Source organism: Zea mays, chromosome 9 (assembly GCF_902167145.1).
Source record: "Zea mays cultivar B73 chromosome 9, Zm-B73-REFERENCE-NAM-5.0, whole genome shotgun sequence".
In the NCBI taxonomy this organism is placed as follows: Eukaryota; Viridiplantae; Streptophyta; class Magnoliopsida; order Poales; family Poaceae; genus Zea; species Zea mays.
Genome location: NC_050104.1, coordinates 151,494,788 through 151,510,967, shown reverse-complemented (window position 1 = coordinate 151,510,967; position 16,180 = coordinate 151,494,788). Strand labels below are relative to the sequence as shown.

Genomic DNA, 16,180 nt, shown 5'->3' with positions numbered 1-16,180 from the left:
ACCTGCACTATGGCTTGATGCTACGTTTCAACGCACGGTCTAAAGATTGACTTGACAAATATGTGCTGCCTCCTCCGGTCGTTCTGTCTATATTATTTTTCTATAGACCTAAATATAGGCTATAGTATCAAGCTTGTGCAACGACGATGGCGGACGACGACGACTATCAACACGCACCTGATTGACATCTTGCAGCTCCTCCCACTGCTACAGTTATTCGTAAGAACCTGGCATGCATGCCCAGAAAACCGAGATTTTCATAGGTCCAATACAAAAGCTAGCCTAGAAACCTGCCCCCGTCTTTGGAGCAAGATGGTTGGCAGTTGGAACAAATAAAGTGCACATATGGTAACGACGAATCAGTAGCAGTTTTCCCAGGAAATAAAACACCAGCACTCTTGTCAACAAACAATTCCCTTCACCATGCTGCATACATTATATCTGGAATCCGCAACACATGCATGGTCAAGTTACATTCCAAAATATCCCCATCTTGCTTGAGGAGTAGAACTAGTTTTATCAGAATTATGAACATTGGCTTCAAATCACGTCATGAAATGCGACATATAGAACTTAAAAGCTACTCTATATCTTGGGATCCTAACACCAGGGTAAATTTTTTTTGACATGGAGGTATACTCTATGGTGGCAAGGGGGCTAAGAAGAACAGTATTTTTTGCCTTTATGTTGGTGAGGAAGCTTAAGTCAGCTGTACAGTTCAAAGGGATGTGCCATCACCCATCAGATAATGAAGCTTCAGATCTTGTCCACCAATTCGGCTGGCACATTGAGATCAAAAAGTGCATCACCACCGCCATTGGCATCTACCCGGTCTCGCTTGTTAGATCGGTGCCCCCTATTATCCCCCCTATTACCAGAACTCGAGCCATGCAACTCATGAGTTCGTTTCCCCAGACTAATCGATGCTGCACAAGAAATAGACATATGAAATCAGCAACTATAAACAAATAAAATGTAATTCTTCACCTGTGATAGTAAGCTGGATAAAGGAAATGCAATATAAAATTATCATATTCATTATTATGCATACCTGGTTGGTTCCTGTGTTCATCCTCCTGACTATGTTTTGTTGACTGTGAACTTTGTTCAGCAGGATCCCAGCTAATATTGAGCTCTGAGGCCCTGTCAAGGCCCTTAGATTTGTATGGAGCGATATTGTGAGGTGTGCGTAGAGGATATAACAAATCATTCTCAATGCACTGATACCTGCAAAAGAGTAAACTTAGTGTAATGATTTGTATATGAAATTACAAACTGCAAAAAAACAAAAACAAAAAAAACTATCAAAAGTGTTCTTACATTTGTTTGCAGAGCCTATCAACCACATTGGAAAGATTGATGACATGCTTCATTGTATCCATGACCTCATCATCGGTAAAAAGTTGAAAATCTTTCTCAAGGAAACCAGACAATCTTTCAACATTAAATTCTAATTGTTGTTGCTGATCCTCAAACAAATTCTGCTTCAGTTCTCTCTCCTGAGGAGTCATCTCATCCTTGAAAATCTCATCACCAAACATGTAGAATGCAAACGGATACGAATAGGATAGAACACGCCTTGATCTGAATAGCCTGTTTAACCCATTTATGACCCAAGAATAATCTTTTATCTTTGACTCCTTATTTTCTGAAATGGATATCTTCCCTTGGATCTCATTCTTAAGCTTTGCTTCCTGCTTAAGAGAGTCGGTGTGAGCCTTGTATCTGTTGTGGTAGTGCATATATCTATAGAGGTCTCTCCTTGCTTGTTCGGTCTTCTTAGTCTGATCATTAGTGAACCGGCCACAACTGTGGCCACTAATACTTGACCACGTGTGATCTCTACCCGTAGCACCACCACATAACCAACTACATTCAAAAGTATCACATAACAAAATATGAGTAACATAACATTGAATATAATCATGAAAGGGAAAGAGGATGAAATCTAGAACATAAAAAATGATAGAAGGCAACCTCAATCAGTAGAGCATACAATTTCAAGGACAACACAATGGGACACTAATTTTGACACTTAATGTAACTTGAGGGGGATAATTAGTCCATTTCCCCCCTCAATCCCCACGGATTTGCCTAAGTAATTTGATGCCATGTTGCATGCTTATCGTAACTCCGCCTATGTTGATTGAAAGACTTCCTTGAGTCGTTTCAACATAGCCGGTCCCAAGCCCGGTAAAGGAGGAGGGTTGTGTTAGGTCCGGCAAACCAACGTAAAAACCAGCCAAATCTTATGGAGATGAAACCACAAAGAAAATCGTTGGGACATAACCCACTTAGCGACGCGCCATATCGGAACCCGGGTATGGTGTTAAATGAGCAAGGGCCGAGCCGTCACCCCTTAAGTGACGCGTCGTCTCTTGATCTGGAGCCGGTGATAAGTGAGCAAGGATCGGGTCGTCGCATCCTTAGTGGCGCGCTACATCGGCGCTCGAGTGTAGTGGAAAATGAGCAAGGGTCTTTGCATCTTCCTCGGCGGGTGCAAAGGGTAAGGAAGCTAGTCGAGCCAACTAGGGTCCGTGTAGGTAGTTGGAACGTAGGTTCCTTAACAGGTAAGTTACGAGAAATAGTCGGCGTTGCGGTGAGGAGACGGGTAAATATTTTATGCGTTCAAGAGACCCAGTGGAAAGGACAGAAGGCGAAGGAAGTGGAAGGTACAGGCTTCAAGTTGTGGTACACGGGGACTGCAGCAAACAAGAATGGAGTAGGCGTCTTGATTGACAAGAGCCTTAAAGATGGGGTGGTAGATGTTAAGAGGCTAGGAGACAGAATCATCCTAGTCAAACTGGTCATTGGGGACTTGGTTCTCAATGTTATCAGCGCGTATGCTCCTCAAGTAGGCCTTAATGAGTTCTGGGAAGGCCTGGAGGACATGGTTAGTAGTGTGCCAGTTGGCGAGAAGCTCTTCATAGGAGATCTCAATGGCCATGTGGGTACATCTAGCACCAGTTTTGAGGGTGTGCATGGAGGCTTCGGCTTTGGGACTAGGAATCAAGGAGAGGAAATCCTGAACTTTGCCCTAGCCTATGACATGTTTATAGCAAACACTTTCTTTAGGAAGAGGAAATCCCACCTGGTGACCTTCAGTAGTGCAGATTGATTTTGTCCTCTTGAGAAAAGAGGACAGGCATGCCTGCTTAGATTGCAAGGTTATACCTGGAGAGTGTGTGGTAACCCAACATAAGCTTGTCGTAGCTGACTTCCGTTTTAAGATTCGTTTACAACGGAATAAGCATAACAAGGTCACTAGAACAAAGTGGTGGAAGCTTAAAGGGGATGTGGCCCAAACTTTCAAGGAGAGAGTTATCGAGGAGGGCCCTTGGGCAGAAGAGGGAGACGCAAACATCATGTGGAGGAAGATGGCGACATGCATCCGAAAGATAGCTTCAGAAGAGTTTGGGTTGAGTCAAGGAAACAGAAGGGAAGTTAAAGACACTTGGTGGTGGAACGAAGATGTCCAAAAGGCTATCAAGGAGAAGAAAGATTGCTACAAACGCTTACATCATGACAAGTGTGCAGACAACATAGAGAAGTACAGGATAGCGAAGAAGTCTGCAAAGCGAGCGGTTAGTAGAGCCCGAGGTCAAGCCTATGACAACCTTTATCAACGGTTGGACACAAAGCAGGGAGAAAAGGATATCTATAGGATGGCCAAGATTCGTGAAAGGAAGACAAGGAATATCAACCAGGTCAAATGCATCAAGGATGAAGCAAACCAACTATTAGTGAAGAATGAAGAGATCAAGAACAGATGGAAGGAGTACTTCAACAAATTGTTCAATGGAGGGAATGAGAGTTCTACAATAGAATTGGACGAACCATTCGATGACAACAACAGGGGTTTTGTACGAAGGATACAAGAATATGAAGTTAAGGAGGCGATAAAAAGGATGAAGGTAGGAAAGGCGATGGGCCCTGATGGTATCCCTATCGAGGTATGGAGATGCCTTGGAGACATAGCGATAGTATGGCTGACTAAGCTTTTCAACACCATCTTTCGGACAAACAGAATGCCCGACGAGTGGCGGCGGAGTACGTTAGTACCAATCTTCAAGAACAAAGGAGATGTTCAAAGTTGTACTAATTACCGTGGAATTAAGCTCATGAGCCATACAATGAAGCTATGGGAGAGTCATTGAACAACGCCTGCGGAAGATGACGAGCGTGACCCAAAATCAGTTTGGTTTCATGCCTGGGAGATCAACTATGGAGGTCATTTTTTTACTAAGACAACTTATGGAGAGATTCAGAGAACAAAAGAAAGACCTGCATATGGTCTTCATAGACTTGGAGAAGGCTTATGGCAAAGTACCTAGGAGTGTAATGTGGTGGGTCTTGGAAAAACACAAAGTATCAACAAAGTACATTAATCTTATTAAAGATATGTACACTAATGTTGTGGCAAGTGTCCGAACAAGTGATGGAGACACCGATGACTTTCCAATTAACATAGGACTACATCAAGGGTCGGCTTTGAGCCCTTATCTTTTCGCTTTGGTGATAGATGAGGTCACAAGGGACATACAAGGAGATATACCGTGGTGTATGCTTTTTGCCGATGATGTGGTACTTATTGAGGAGAGTAGGAGTGGTGTTTCGCAAAAGTTGGAATTGTGGAGGCAGACGCTGGAAGCAAAAAGTTTTAGGCTTAGTAGGTCTAAAACAGAGTATATGAAGTGTGATTTCAGTGCCATGGGGTATGAGGATGGCGATGTTAGTCTTGATGGGCAAGTGGTACCTAAGAAAGACACTTTTCGTTACATAGGATCTGTTAGACTACCCGTCTAGGGTTTGTGTTATTCCCCGTGCAATGACCGTTATACCCCTGTGTAATGGGCCTTGGCCCAGTTACTCTCTCTATTTAATATCACTCCCAACCCCTGATTAGGGTATGGGTTCCTATTCTAACATGGTATCTTCAGTCTAGGTTAGCTCTCTGTTTCCTGCGCAGCCGCCAGGGGGCCTCTTCCCCCTGCAGCCGCCGCCGGTCTCCCAGGCGCCGGGCCTTCCCCCAGTCGCCGGCCTCCCCTCTCCCACTCCTCTCTCTCCCAGGCGCCGGCCTCCCACCGCGCCGCCCGTCCCCACGCTCGCCGTTCGTCGCGCCGCCAGGGGCTGCTGCCGAGCCGGCGCCGTTCTCTGCCCCTCGACAAGGCGCGCCTTGGACGGCCGCCGCTGGTCGCGACCCCGGCCACACACTCGCGCCAAGGAGCCGCGCCGCCCAGGCGCCGTCCCCGCCGCCCCTCTGCGCCAGGCCGCCTCGCGCCCTGGTCCGCACCGCGCCCGGACGCCGGCCCACCGACCGCGCGCACTGCACTGCGCCGCCGACCTCGCCAGGTGCCGCGACACCCGCGCCCGACGCCCGTTCCCCTGCTGCGTACACGCCCGATGGACGCACCTACTGCCCCCTCGGCCGGATTCCACGTCGGGGACATCACCGTCCCTGGCACCCACCCCCCCATCGCCCCTGCTGCACCCAGCAGCGAGCTCACCCACGGGGGCCCCCCCTACATCGCCGGCCTTGGGCCGATCCCCGCCGCCTCCCCGCTGCCCCTGCGTCGCAGCTCCCCTCCGGGCTTTCCCGCCTTCGCTCCACCAACCTGGAGTCACCGAGTCGTGCCCTCCACCGACTCCCCGCTCGTCGGCACCCTCGCCACGATCCAGGCCGCTGTGACGGCCTCGCGGGAGCGCGCGCACGCTGCCTCCCTCGCCCTGGAGCGTGAGCGTGCCCTGGACGCCGCTCTGACCACCCAGATGGCCACCACGCAGCGCCTCCTCGGCCGTCCGACTCTCGCCGATGCGGAGCCCCCAGCGGACCCCCCCCCCCCCCGCCTCCGACCTCGACGCCGACCTCATCGCTGCTCTCCACGCTCAAGCCGCTAGTCTTCACAACATCCGGGCCCTCGTGTCCGTGGTGTTGGATCCGGCGTCTTCCCACTACCCCCGCTGGCGAGGCCAGGTCCTCCTCACGCTGCGGCGGTTCGTCCTCGACGATCACGTCCTCGTCGACCACGACGCTCCACCGCCTCGCTCCTGGTGCCTCATGGACAGCGTTGTCCTCTCGTGGCTCCACGGCACCATCACCGTTGAGCTGCAGGACATCATCCGCGATCAGGCGGACACTGCTCGCCAGGCGTGGCTCGCTCTCGAGGACCAGTTCCTCGGGAATCGGGATGCGCGGGCGCTCCACCTCGACGCCCAGTTCCACCTGTTCTCTCAGGGGGACCTCTCCGTGGGAGAATACTGCCGCCAGATGAAGGGCCTGGCTGACTCTCTCCGCGATCTCGGCGAGCCAGTTGCCGATCGTACCCTGGTGCTGAACCTCCTGCGTGGCCTCAGCCCCCGCTACGGCCACCTGAAGGCTCTCATCAAGAGGAGCGTGCCCTTCCCCACCTTCCACGCCGTGCGGACCGAGCTTCTCCTCGAGGAGCTCACCATGGCGAATGAGGCACCCACTCCTGCCTCGGCCCTCTACAGCGCTCCTACCAGTGGTCAGCCGCCTTCAGGGGGCCAGGCCACCCGTCCTCCTTCGACTGGGGCTCCCACCCGCCCTCCTCCTGCCGTCCCGACGGCCCCTCGTCCGACTTCCACGACCGACGGGGGTCGTCGCTCCCGCAAGGGCGGCCGTGGGAGCGGCGGCTCCTCTCGTGGTGGTCCCTCCGGCCGGGGTGGCGGCCACGCGTGGCCGTCATTCTACAACCCCTGGACCGGGACCATCGCCATGTGGCCGGGCCAGGCACCGAGTACCCCCCGTCCTCCGACGCCAGCCCTCCTGACTACTCCTCACTACGGCGCACCTCCCTATGGTGTTCCCGTCGTGCCCCAGGCTCCGCCCGCGCTCCTACCCCCGGGGACCCACACCTCGCCGCCTTGGTCCCCGCCGGCCGGTGGTTGGGACAGCACCTCCCTCGCTGCTGCATTCAGCACCATGGCGATGACCCCGCCCCCCTCCGACTGGGTGATCGACTCCGGCGCCTCGTACCACACCACTCCCACGGCAGGCACGCTCTCTCGCTCTCATCCCCCCCTCCCCTCTCACCCATCCTCGATCGTCGTTGGAAACGGTTCCACTCTGCCAGTCACCTCAGTAGGTGCCTCGGTTCTCCCTGGGCCGTTTTACCTCAACGATGTTCTCGTAGCTCCCCACATCACTCACAACCTTCTTTCTGTTCGTCGATTCACCACTGACAACTCCTGTTCTATTGAGTTTGACCCCTCTGGTTTTTCTGTGAAGGATCTGGCCACCAGGACCCTTCTCACCCGCTGTGACAGCTCGGGGCCTCTCTACACGCTCCAGCCCTCCACCGCCGGCGTGTCTCCTCCTGCCCTGGTCTCCACCACCTCCTCCACCACATGGCATCGACGTCTCGGCCATCCTGGACCCGACGTCATGACCAAGATTACCAGCAGTCTAGATCTTTCATGTAGTAGGGGACATTTTGAGGGTCTCTGTCATGCTTGTCAGTTAGGCCGACATACTCGTCTCCCATTTACTACCTCTTCTTCTCGGGCTGAGCAGGCTTTTGACCTGGTTCATTGTGATCTTTGGACCTCCCCTGTACTCAGTCTTTCTGGCTATAAATATTATTTGGTGATTTTGGATGATTTTTCCCATTTTCTCTGGACCTTCCCGATTCGGTTGAAGTCGGACACCTTCACCACCCTCACACACTTCTTCACCTGGGTATCCACTCAATTTCGTCGCCCGGTCCGTGCTCTGCAGTGTGACAATGGCCGCGAGTTTGATAACCACGCCTCTCGCTCCTTCTTCCTTACTCATGGCGTCCAGTTGCGTCTCTCGTGCCCCTACACTTCTGCTCAGAACGGCAGAGCCGAACGCATGATCCGCACCACCACTAATATGCTCCGCTGCCTCCTCTTCCAGGCGTCTCTCCCTGCCAGCTACTGGGCAGAGGCCCTGCACACTGCCACCCACCTCCTCAACTGTCTTCCCTCGAAGGCGGTCCGCCACCCTACCCCCCACTTCGCCCTATACGGCACAGCCCCTTCCTATGACCACCTTCGCGTGTTCGGTTGTGCCTGCTACCCTAACACTTCCGCTACCGCTCCACATAAGCTTTCTCCTCGCTCCACCCGCTGTCTATTCCTTGGCTACTCCCCTGACCACAAGGGATACCGATGTCTGGACCTCACCTCCCATCGCATCATCATCTCTCGTCATGTCATCTTTGACGAAGATGTGTTTCCCCTTGCTGGCTCCACCCCACCCACCGATCTTGACTCCCTCCTCGAGTCCGATCCAATTCCTCCCCCACCTTCGGCTCCCCGTCTTGCGCCGTTACCTACTCCTCGTGCGGCCCCCACGACCTCTTCCGCGACACGCGCGGCCCCGTCGACCCCGCCTGCGCCACGCGCGGCCCCGTCGACCCCGCCTGCGCCACGCGCGGCCCCGTCGACCCCGCCTGCGCCACGCGCGGCCCCGCCGACCCCGCCTGCGCCACGCGCGGCCCCGTCGACTCCGGCTCGATTCGCCAACCCCGCCCTCGTCTACCATCGCCGCGGCCACGCCACTACCTCGGCGCCCCCCGACTCGGGCCCGTCGACGAGCGCGGCCCGATTCGCCGACCCCGCCGTCGTCTATCACCGCCGTGAGCCGGCCCCACCAACCGCTCCCGACGTTCCGGCGGCTCACTCCGAGTCGTCCGTATACCACCCGGTCGCCATCCACCGCGACCCCGGGCACGTCCACCCGATGGTGACTCGGCGCGCCGCTGGCGTTCTCCGCCCCGTTGACCGGCTCATCCTGGCAGCCGCTACGACCAGCACTCCACCCGACGCTTCCCCGGTACCCTCCTCCGTTCGCACTACCCTCGCCGACCCACATTGGCGTCGCGCTATGGAGGAGGAGTACGCGGCCATCTTGGCCAACCACACCTGGGACCTGGTGCCGCGTCCACCAGGCACCAACGTGGTCACCGGCAAGTGGCTATTTCGCCACAAGCTGACCTCGGACGGCTCCCTCGACCGCTACAAGGCCCGTTGGGTCCTTCGGGGCTTCACCCAGCGCCCCGGAGTGGACTACGACGAGACCTTCAGCCCTGTCGTCAAGTTCGCCACTGTTCGCGCCGTCCTCTCCCTCGCCCTCTCCCGCGACTGGGCGATCCATCAGCTCGATGTCAAGAATGCCTTCCTCCACGGCACTCTGACGGAGACTGTCTACTGCAGCCAGCCCACCGGCTTCGTCGACACTGACCATCCGGACCTGGTTTGCCGGCTGAACCGGTCCCTGTACGGCCTCAAGCAGGCGCCACGGGCTTGGTACAGTCGCTTCGCCTCCTACCTGGCCTCCGTCGGCTTCGTCGAGGCCAAGTCGGACACGTCCCTGTTCATCTACCGGCGCGGCGACGACACCGTCTACCTCCTGCTCTACGTCGACGACATTGTGCTCACGGCATCCACCGCCGACCTCCTTCACCGCACGATCGTCGCCCTTCAGCGGGAGTTCGCGATGAAGGACCTGGGGCCCCTCCACCACTTCCTCGGCATCACCGCCGAACGTCGGCCCCAGGGTCTCTTCCTCCACCAGCGCCAGTACGCCATCGACATTCTGGAGCGGGCTGGCATGTCTGACTGCAAGCCCTGCTCCACGCCTGTCGACACTCAGGCGAAGCTCTCTGAGGACGACGGGCCTCCGGTCGCCGACGCGACGTCCTACCGGAGCCTCATCGGCGCGCTCCAGTACCTCACGTTCTCCAGGCCCGACATCGCTTACGCCGTCCAACAGGTGTGCCTGCATATGCACACTCCGCGGGAGCCCCATCTCACTGCGCTCAAGCGGATTCTACGCTACCTCCGCGGCTCCCTCGACTACAGCCTCCTACTCCGCCCATCCCCGACGTCGGAGCTCGTGGTCTACACCGACGCTGACTGGGCTGGCTGTCCCGACACGCGCCGGTCCACCTCCGGCTACGCCGTCTTCCTGGGCGCCAACCTCGTCTCTTGGGCCGCCAAGAGGCAGCCCGTCGTCTCTCGCTCCAGCGCTGAGGCCGAGTACCGTGCCGTGGCCAACGGCGTGGCCGAGGCCTCCTGGCTGCGCCAGCTCCTCCACGAGCTCCACAGTCCCCTCCAGCGCGCCACCCTCGTCTACTGCGACAACGTCAGCGCGGTCTACCTCTCCACCAACCCCGTGCAGCATCAGCGCACGAAGCATGTGGAGATCGACCTGCACTTCGTCCGCGAGCGTATCGCTGCCGGTGACGTCCGCGTTCTCAGCGTCCCCACCACGCTTCAGTTCGCCGACATCTTCACCAAGGGGTTACCGTCGAGTGTCTTTTTAGACTTCCGATCCAGTCTCAACATCTGTACAGGATAGAGTTGTGACTGCGGGGGGGTGTTAGACTACCCGTCTAGGGTTTGTGTTATTCCCCGTGCAATGACCGTTATACCCCTGTGTAATGGGCCTTGGCCCAGTTACTCTCTCTATTTAATATCACTCCCAACCCCTGATTAGGGTATGGGTTCCTATTCTAACAGGATCAATGCTTCAGAAGGAGGGAGACATCGATGAGGATGTCAGTCATAGAATTAAAGCTGGATGGTTGAAGTGGCGGCAAGCTGCGGGTGTCTTATGCGACCCCCGGGTGCCACACAAACTAAAAGGCAAATTCTACAGGACAGCAATTCGGCCGGCTATGTTGTATGGAGCAGAATGTTGGCCCACTAAAAGATGACATGTCCAACAACTAAGTGTGGCAGAGATGCGTATGTTGCGCTGGATATGTGGCCACACAAGGAGAGATCGAGTCCGGAATGATGATATACGAGAGAGAGTAGGAGTGGCGCCAATTGAGGAGAAGCTTATGCAACATCGTTTGAGATGGTTTGGACATATCCAACGAAGACCTGAAGAGGCACCAGTGCATATCGGAATAATTAGGCGTCCCGAGAATGTGAAGAGAGGTAGAGGTCGACCAACCTTGACGTGGACAGAGGCTGTGAAAAGGGACCTGAAGGAGTGGAATATTGATAAAGAGCTCGACGTGGATAGGAAGGGGTGGAAGTGTGCAATTCACGTGCCAGAACCCTGATCTGTAGTTTCGCTTTTCCTCCTTAATTGTTTGACCTTTTCTTGTGCCCCTTTAGATCTTGCTGGTTCTTGTGGGTTTTATTTCTTTTTATGTGTTTCCCCGTTTCGTCGTTTTTCGGTTCTCCTTTGCCTTTGTCTCCCTTTTCTTTTCTTTGGGGGTTGAGCTCTGAGGTTTTCATATGGGTTTCATCTCTAGCCTACCCCAACGTGCTTGGGACAAAAAGGCTTTGTTGTTGTTGTTGTTGTTGTTGTGTTGCATGCTTATCCTAATCAGGAGAAATTAAGCATACACCATTAAGACCAGCTACCCATATGCTTCTGCCAAGCTGTGCAATATACTAAAAGTAAAATACTAGAATCATTCACACCACTAGCAACTAATTTTATGTGGTAAATTTAAATGGTTGTCTCTAATCAAGAGAAAATAGATTTGCAAATTACAAATATCTTATTCTTGCGAAAAAAGATCAGTCAATGCTAAGACTAAGGTACTGAAATATATTATATATATGACCGATATTGACACAAGAACATCTCACAGGCAATTCACTTATCAATCCTACATTATATGCTTGTGGTTTAGATATAAAGACTGACATCATAACATGTGCGCTTGGTAATAGTTAACTCAATATGTCTAAGTCTGAATATTCGATAAACAACAACCTTATAACCCGTGCATGAATTGCCTTCCAGATTTTGATACAAGGAGGTCTACCAGATTATTTGAATGAAACATCCTCTAACTAGATATATGAAATTGCGACCACGCTATGTAGAAGTATAGAACAGCTAGTCTAAATTATAATGATGATATAAAGGAGAAAAACTAGGGGATCAAGAATATATTGTTGTATGGTCAAGGCCAAAAGAACAATCAAGTGGAAAACTTCATCAAACAAAGAATGTTAAGATTGGGTCTAATCAACTACAGGAATTAGGAATGGAAGAAGTAAAGATGAAGAAGCATATATCTTACCAGAATGCTTGTCCACATATACATGCAACCAGGTTGCAGCCACCATTCTTCTCCACAGGTTTGTGACACTTGGGACAGGGCTTAGTATTTACAGTTATCCAATTCACTGTTTCTGATTCATCATGGCATTTCTTAATCCAGAGCTCCCACATCATGCAGGAACATGGTGAGTGTGTTTGTAAGGAGCAATTAAAACAAAACTGGCATCCACATGTGCATTCCACTTCACAATAAATATCACCTTTGACGCGTATAGCATTTCCACAATGTGGTGTGCTTGGGCACCACTTAACTGTATCATTATCCTCAATATATGATTCCAGCAAAAATCTTTCAAAACGTTCTGCAATATCTGGGTGTCTCGCAATGACTAGTTTCCGAATTATTGCTTCATCACAAATAGCATTGCACTTTGGAGCCATGCATCTGACACGCCGGCTCTGACCCTCATTAATTTTCACAATGAAATATTCAGTCCAACCTAGGTGAGGGACAGAAAAGTTTAAGTGGCTATCCAGGAAGAAACTAGGTGCAGCAAAAGCTCATTCATAGAAAGGCTATTCTCTGTTTTGTTCTCCATGTTTGTGGTGGTAGACTGGTGGTAAGGGGTAGGTTAAAAAATAATATCTTTCATGTAAACATAAAAATACAATGATAGAATTAAAAAGCCTACTCTAGAATAATATTTCAAATAAAGTATATGGTCAGTGTGTATGAATCGACACAGGAAATGATTTGAAGCAGGAATATGTTAGAATTATACATGCAACAGCTCTCAATAGCTCCTAATTCACAAGGCTAGTTTCATGCATGACATACAGCTACAAATGCCCCAAAGGCCCAAAATGATACAGTACAGAGCTAAAGAAACAATATTGAACTATTTTATTGATACTATGTGAGCATTGAAAGCTGTTAGCAAACAAAGCAGCTTCTGAATACCAAACAGATCTTGCAAGTCCTAATAGGCAAGAGCCCAACTGTTAGACAGAATAATGGTTAAGAGGTGTCACTCTTCCATATTTCTTTGTTACGAATAATGCATTACACACCATTTCTCTACCAGAATCTATAAACTAGAACATGAAAGATGAAAATGCGGAATCATCTGAGCCAACCTAATTGGATATTACTCACAATCACTGCAGTAGCTGTGGCCGCAGTCCATCTCCAAGGCACACGAGGGTGGCACATCATCATAACAAACATTGCAGGTCACCTCCGCTGAGGAGGTTGGACCAGCATTATTGGTGTACTGAAGAGGAATACCAGCCTCCGAGAAGAGGCTATCCCTTCCCTTCTGATCGAGAAGCTCAAAAATCCTCTCCACGTCCCAGCGGTAGTGGATGAGGAGCGTCCGGGCATGGTGCTCCCTCAACCCTAGCAGCTCCATCACCTTCCTAAGATCCTCCTTCTACAAACCCAAAGACGCCCGAACCACCAAATGGAATTGAGAGAAAAAAAATGAAACTAAGCATCAGTATCAGGAATAACGTAGTGTGGAAACCAGATGGGGGAGCCTCCGCAGTCACCTGCGCTGCCAAGAGGGATTCCTTGGTGATCACCTGCAACAAACACAAGCAAAGAAGGAATGTGTCAAGAAAAGAAAGCAACCGAGAGTGGCCTAACGACGCAGACAGATGCGGAGGACAAAATCAGGACAAGACACGCACGCATGAGGCGGACCAATGGCAGTCCTCGAGGTGCTCGTCCTCGAGGACATGGAGAACGGACTCTTCTAGGGCATCGTCCTCCTGATCGCTTAGGTAGCAGTCGTCGTCTTCTTCCTGTTCCAATTCCGACGATGGCACCGGCGGAGAGGTCTTCTCAGCATCGCGACCCATCAGCCTACGCTGATCCGATCAACCCCGAATCGAAATGGCCGGCGATAGTACCCTCGTACGGAAAAGGGGAACAGATTGGCGGACTTGGTCAGGTGCAAGAGCCGGAGCGGGCAGGGAAGGCGGGGATAGAGGAACCGCGGCGCGGAAAGGGAAGCATCGCAACGAGAGGACGAGATGGCGGCGGTGAAGCTTGCACGGGAAGCGAAGAGGAAGGGGAGGCGGCAGGCGGCACCACAGGCGTAGCGGGTGTGGCCGGAATTGGGGAAGGCTGGGCTGATGTCTTTGCGGCGTACTGTGACGAAGCGAGTGGGTGTTTGGTTCTTAAGACAGCACACTAAATTTTAGTCTCTTCATTTTATTCTATTTAAATTTTTAAATTGTTAATATAAAAAGTAAAATTTTATTTTACTTTTTATTTTACGATTTAGATATTAAAATAAAATAGAGATACTAAAAATTAATCTGTAAAATCAAATACTACAGAGATTATGAAGGAAGGTGAATCTAATAAAACCTTCATCTATATAGGCTACGACCTATGGGATATCATTTCATTTACTCCCTCCGCTACCGTTTATAGTTCATCTGGCTTTTTTACTTTAAGTTTAGCTTATTTTATTTAAAAAGTTTTAATTATTATAAACTTTTAATATGGTGTTATTTAGTATATAGTATACTTTAAATATAATATTTGAAATTTTCACTTTCTCAAAAAAAGTTAAATAAGATGAGTCAAACAAATTTTGTAAAAAAATAAATAAATTATAAATTAGAACGGAGAGAATATTGTTTAGTATTTTTATAATCCATTCATCAACGATTACAACATAGTGCTCAATCAAATCATATTAAGTGTGACCAAACTTTTATATAAAAAATATACTCCCTTCATTTCAAAATATATTTCTTTCCCGTCTTCTTTTTCCGTCAACATTCGTTTGAATAATAATAAATATATATATATACAAACTACATTCATAGGTTAATAAATATATATTTAGACTAAAATAAATTATAATTTAGTATGGAGGGAGTATAACAATATATATATGACTTCTCAAGTCTCACGGTGTAACGACAACTTCAGAAGACTCTATGAGTTTGGTTTAGTTGATTCACGGTCAAAAATCTAGAATCCAACTAAACAGGTACAACAACTGAATAGATTTTAGAAATATCTATATTTTCCTCCGGTTCAATTTATAATCACCTCCTATACCAGATTTTTCAAATTCCTGCCATCCGTGTTATAAACTGTCATGCTCTTTAGGGCTGGAAATAAACCGAGCCTCAGCTCGGTGCAGCTCGGTGGCTGACCGAGCTCGGTTCGGCTCGGCTCGTTCATTTACGGGCTGAGGAGACAGGCTCGGCTCGGCTCAAAGGCGGCTCGCGAGCCACACCCTGATATATATAATTGCATTATATAGTGAATTATTAGTGTGTAAATATGAAATATATAGATATCATTCATCATTATAAGTAATCTAAATTATTAATTGTCATATATCTATGATGAAACGCTAAGAAACAAACTTACTATCTATAAAATTAGTCAATATCCATCATTATTCTATATATTAAGTAATTTGGCACAGCCCGCGAGCCAGAACGAGCCGGCTTGACTCGCTCGAGGCTCGCGAGCCGCTCCGCCTCGAGCTTATTTTCCAGCCCTAATGCTCTTATAGAATATATAATTAACACTTGTTTCAACCAAACAAATTTTAGTTTTCCCACAATCATTACCTCACATATAGAATCAGATATTCAAGAATCTACAGTTGAACCAAACAGACCCATATATGTCCATGCTATTCCAACAACTTCTTTATTAGTTTATCTAAATATAATTCAGTTTATGTATTTACTTTTTTGCTAACCAAAGATAAAAACAAGAATGAGTGTCTATACTTTTATGTAAATGGCTCTCCAAATGATGATTTAGAGAGTGAGCTTTAAAAGGCATGTTGGTGTTTCGTACCACTGATTAGTGATTATCGTGCTTTTGCACATCTACGAACGGATGTTGTGCAAAGAGAACACAGAGGTCTATATTGGTTCGAGATGAATGTACCATTATGTTGTGCTGCTCATGTTACTATACATGGGTTTGTAGCAGCGGATTACAAATGGGGCGATAGAGGGAACGAGCTCCCAAGTCTCTGGTGTGCAAGTACATATGAGTGTCCTAGTGTCCAAGTAGCAGAAATGGTCGTCGAGCGTGAGCCTCTTCCATCCTTTTACAAGCTAAGGTGGGAGTGGGCTCTGTTACAAGAGTCCGAGGTTTGGCAGAGCAAA

At 50.1% G+C, this 16,180-nt stretch overlaps 1 protein-coding gene across 1 annotated transcript; it reads right to left on the bottom strand.

The window, feature by feature from the left end:
• Positions 1-378: 378 nt before the first annotated feature.
• Positions 379-14,213, bottom strand: LOC103639406 (probable E3 ubiquitin-protein ligase ARI2). The gene is made up of 7 exons (XM_008662159.3): positions 13,715-14,213; positions 13,574-13,606; positions 13,179-13,455; positions 12,042-12,522; positions 1,321-1,869; positions 1,052-1,227; positions 379-926 (listed from the first exon to the last, which is right to left on the bottom strand). The coding sequence occupies exons 1-7, from the start codon at positions 13,883-13,885 to the stop codon at positions 757-759; spliced, it is 1,857 nt and encodes a 618-aa protein (XP_008660381.1). The 5' UTR covers positions 13,886-14,213; the 3' UTR covers positions 379-756.
• Between the last annotated feature and the right edge of the window lie 1,967 nt (positions 14,214-16,180).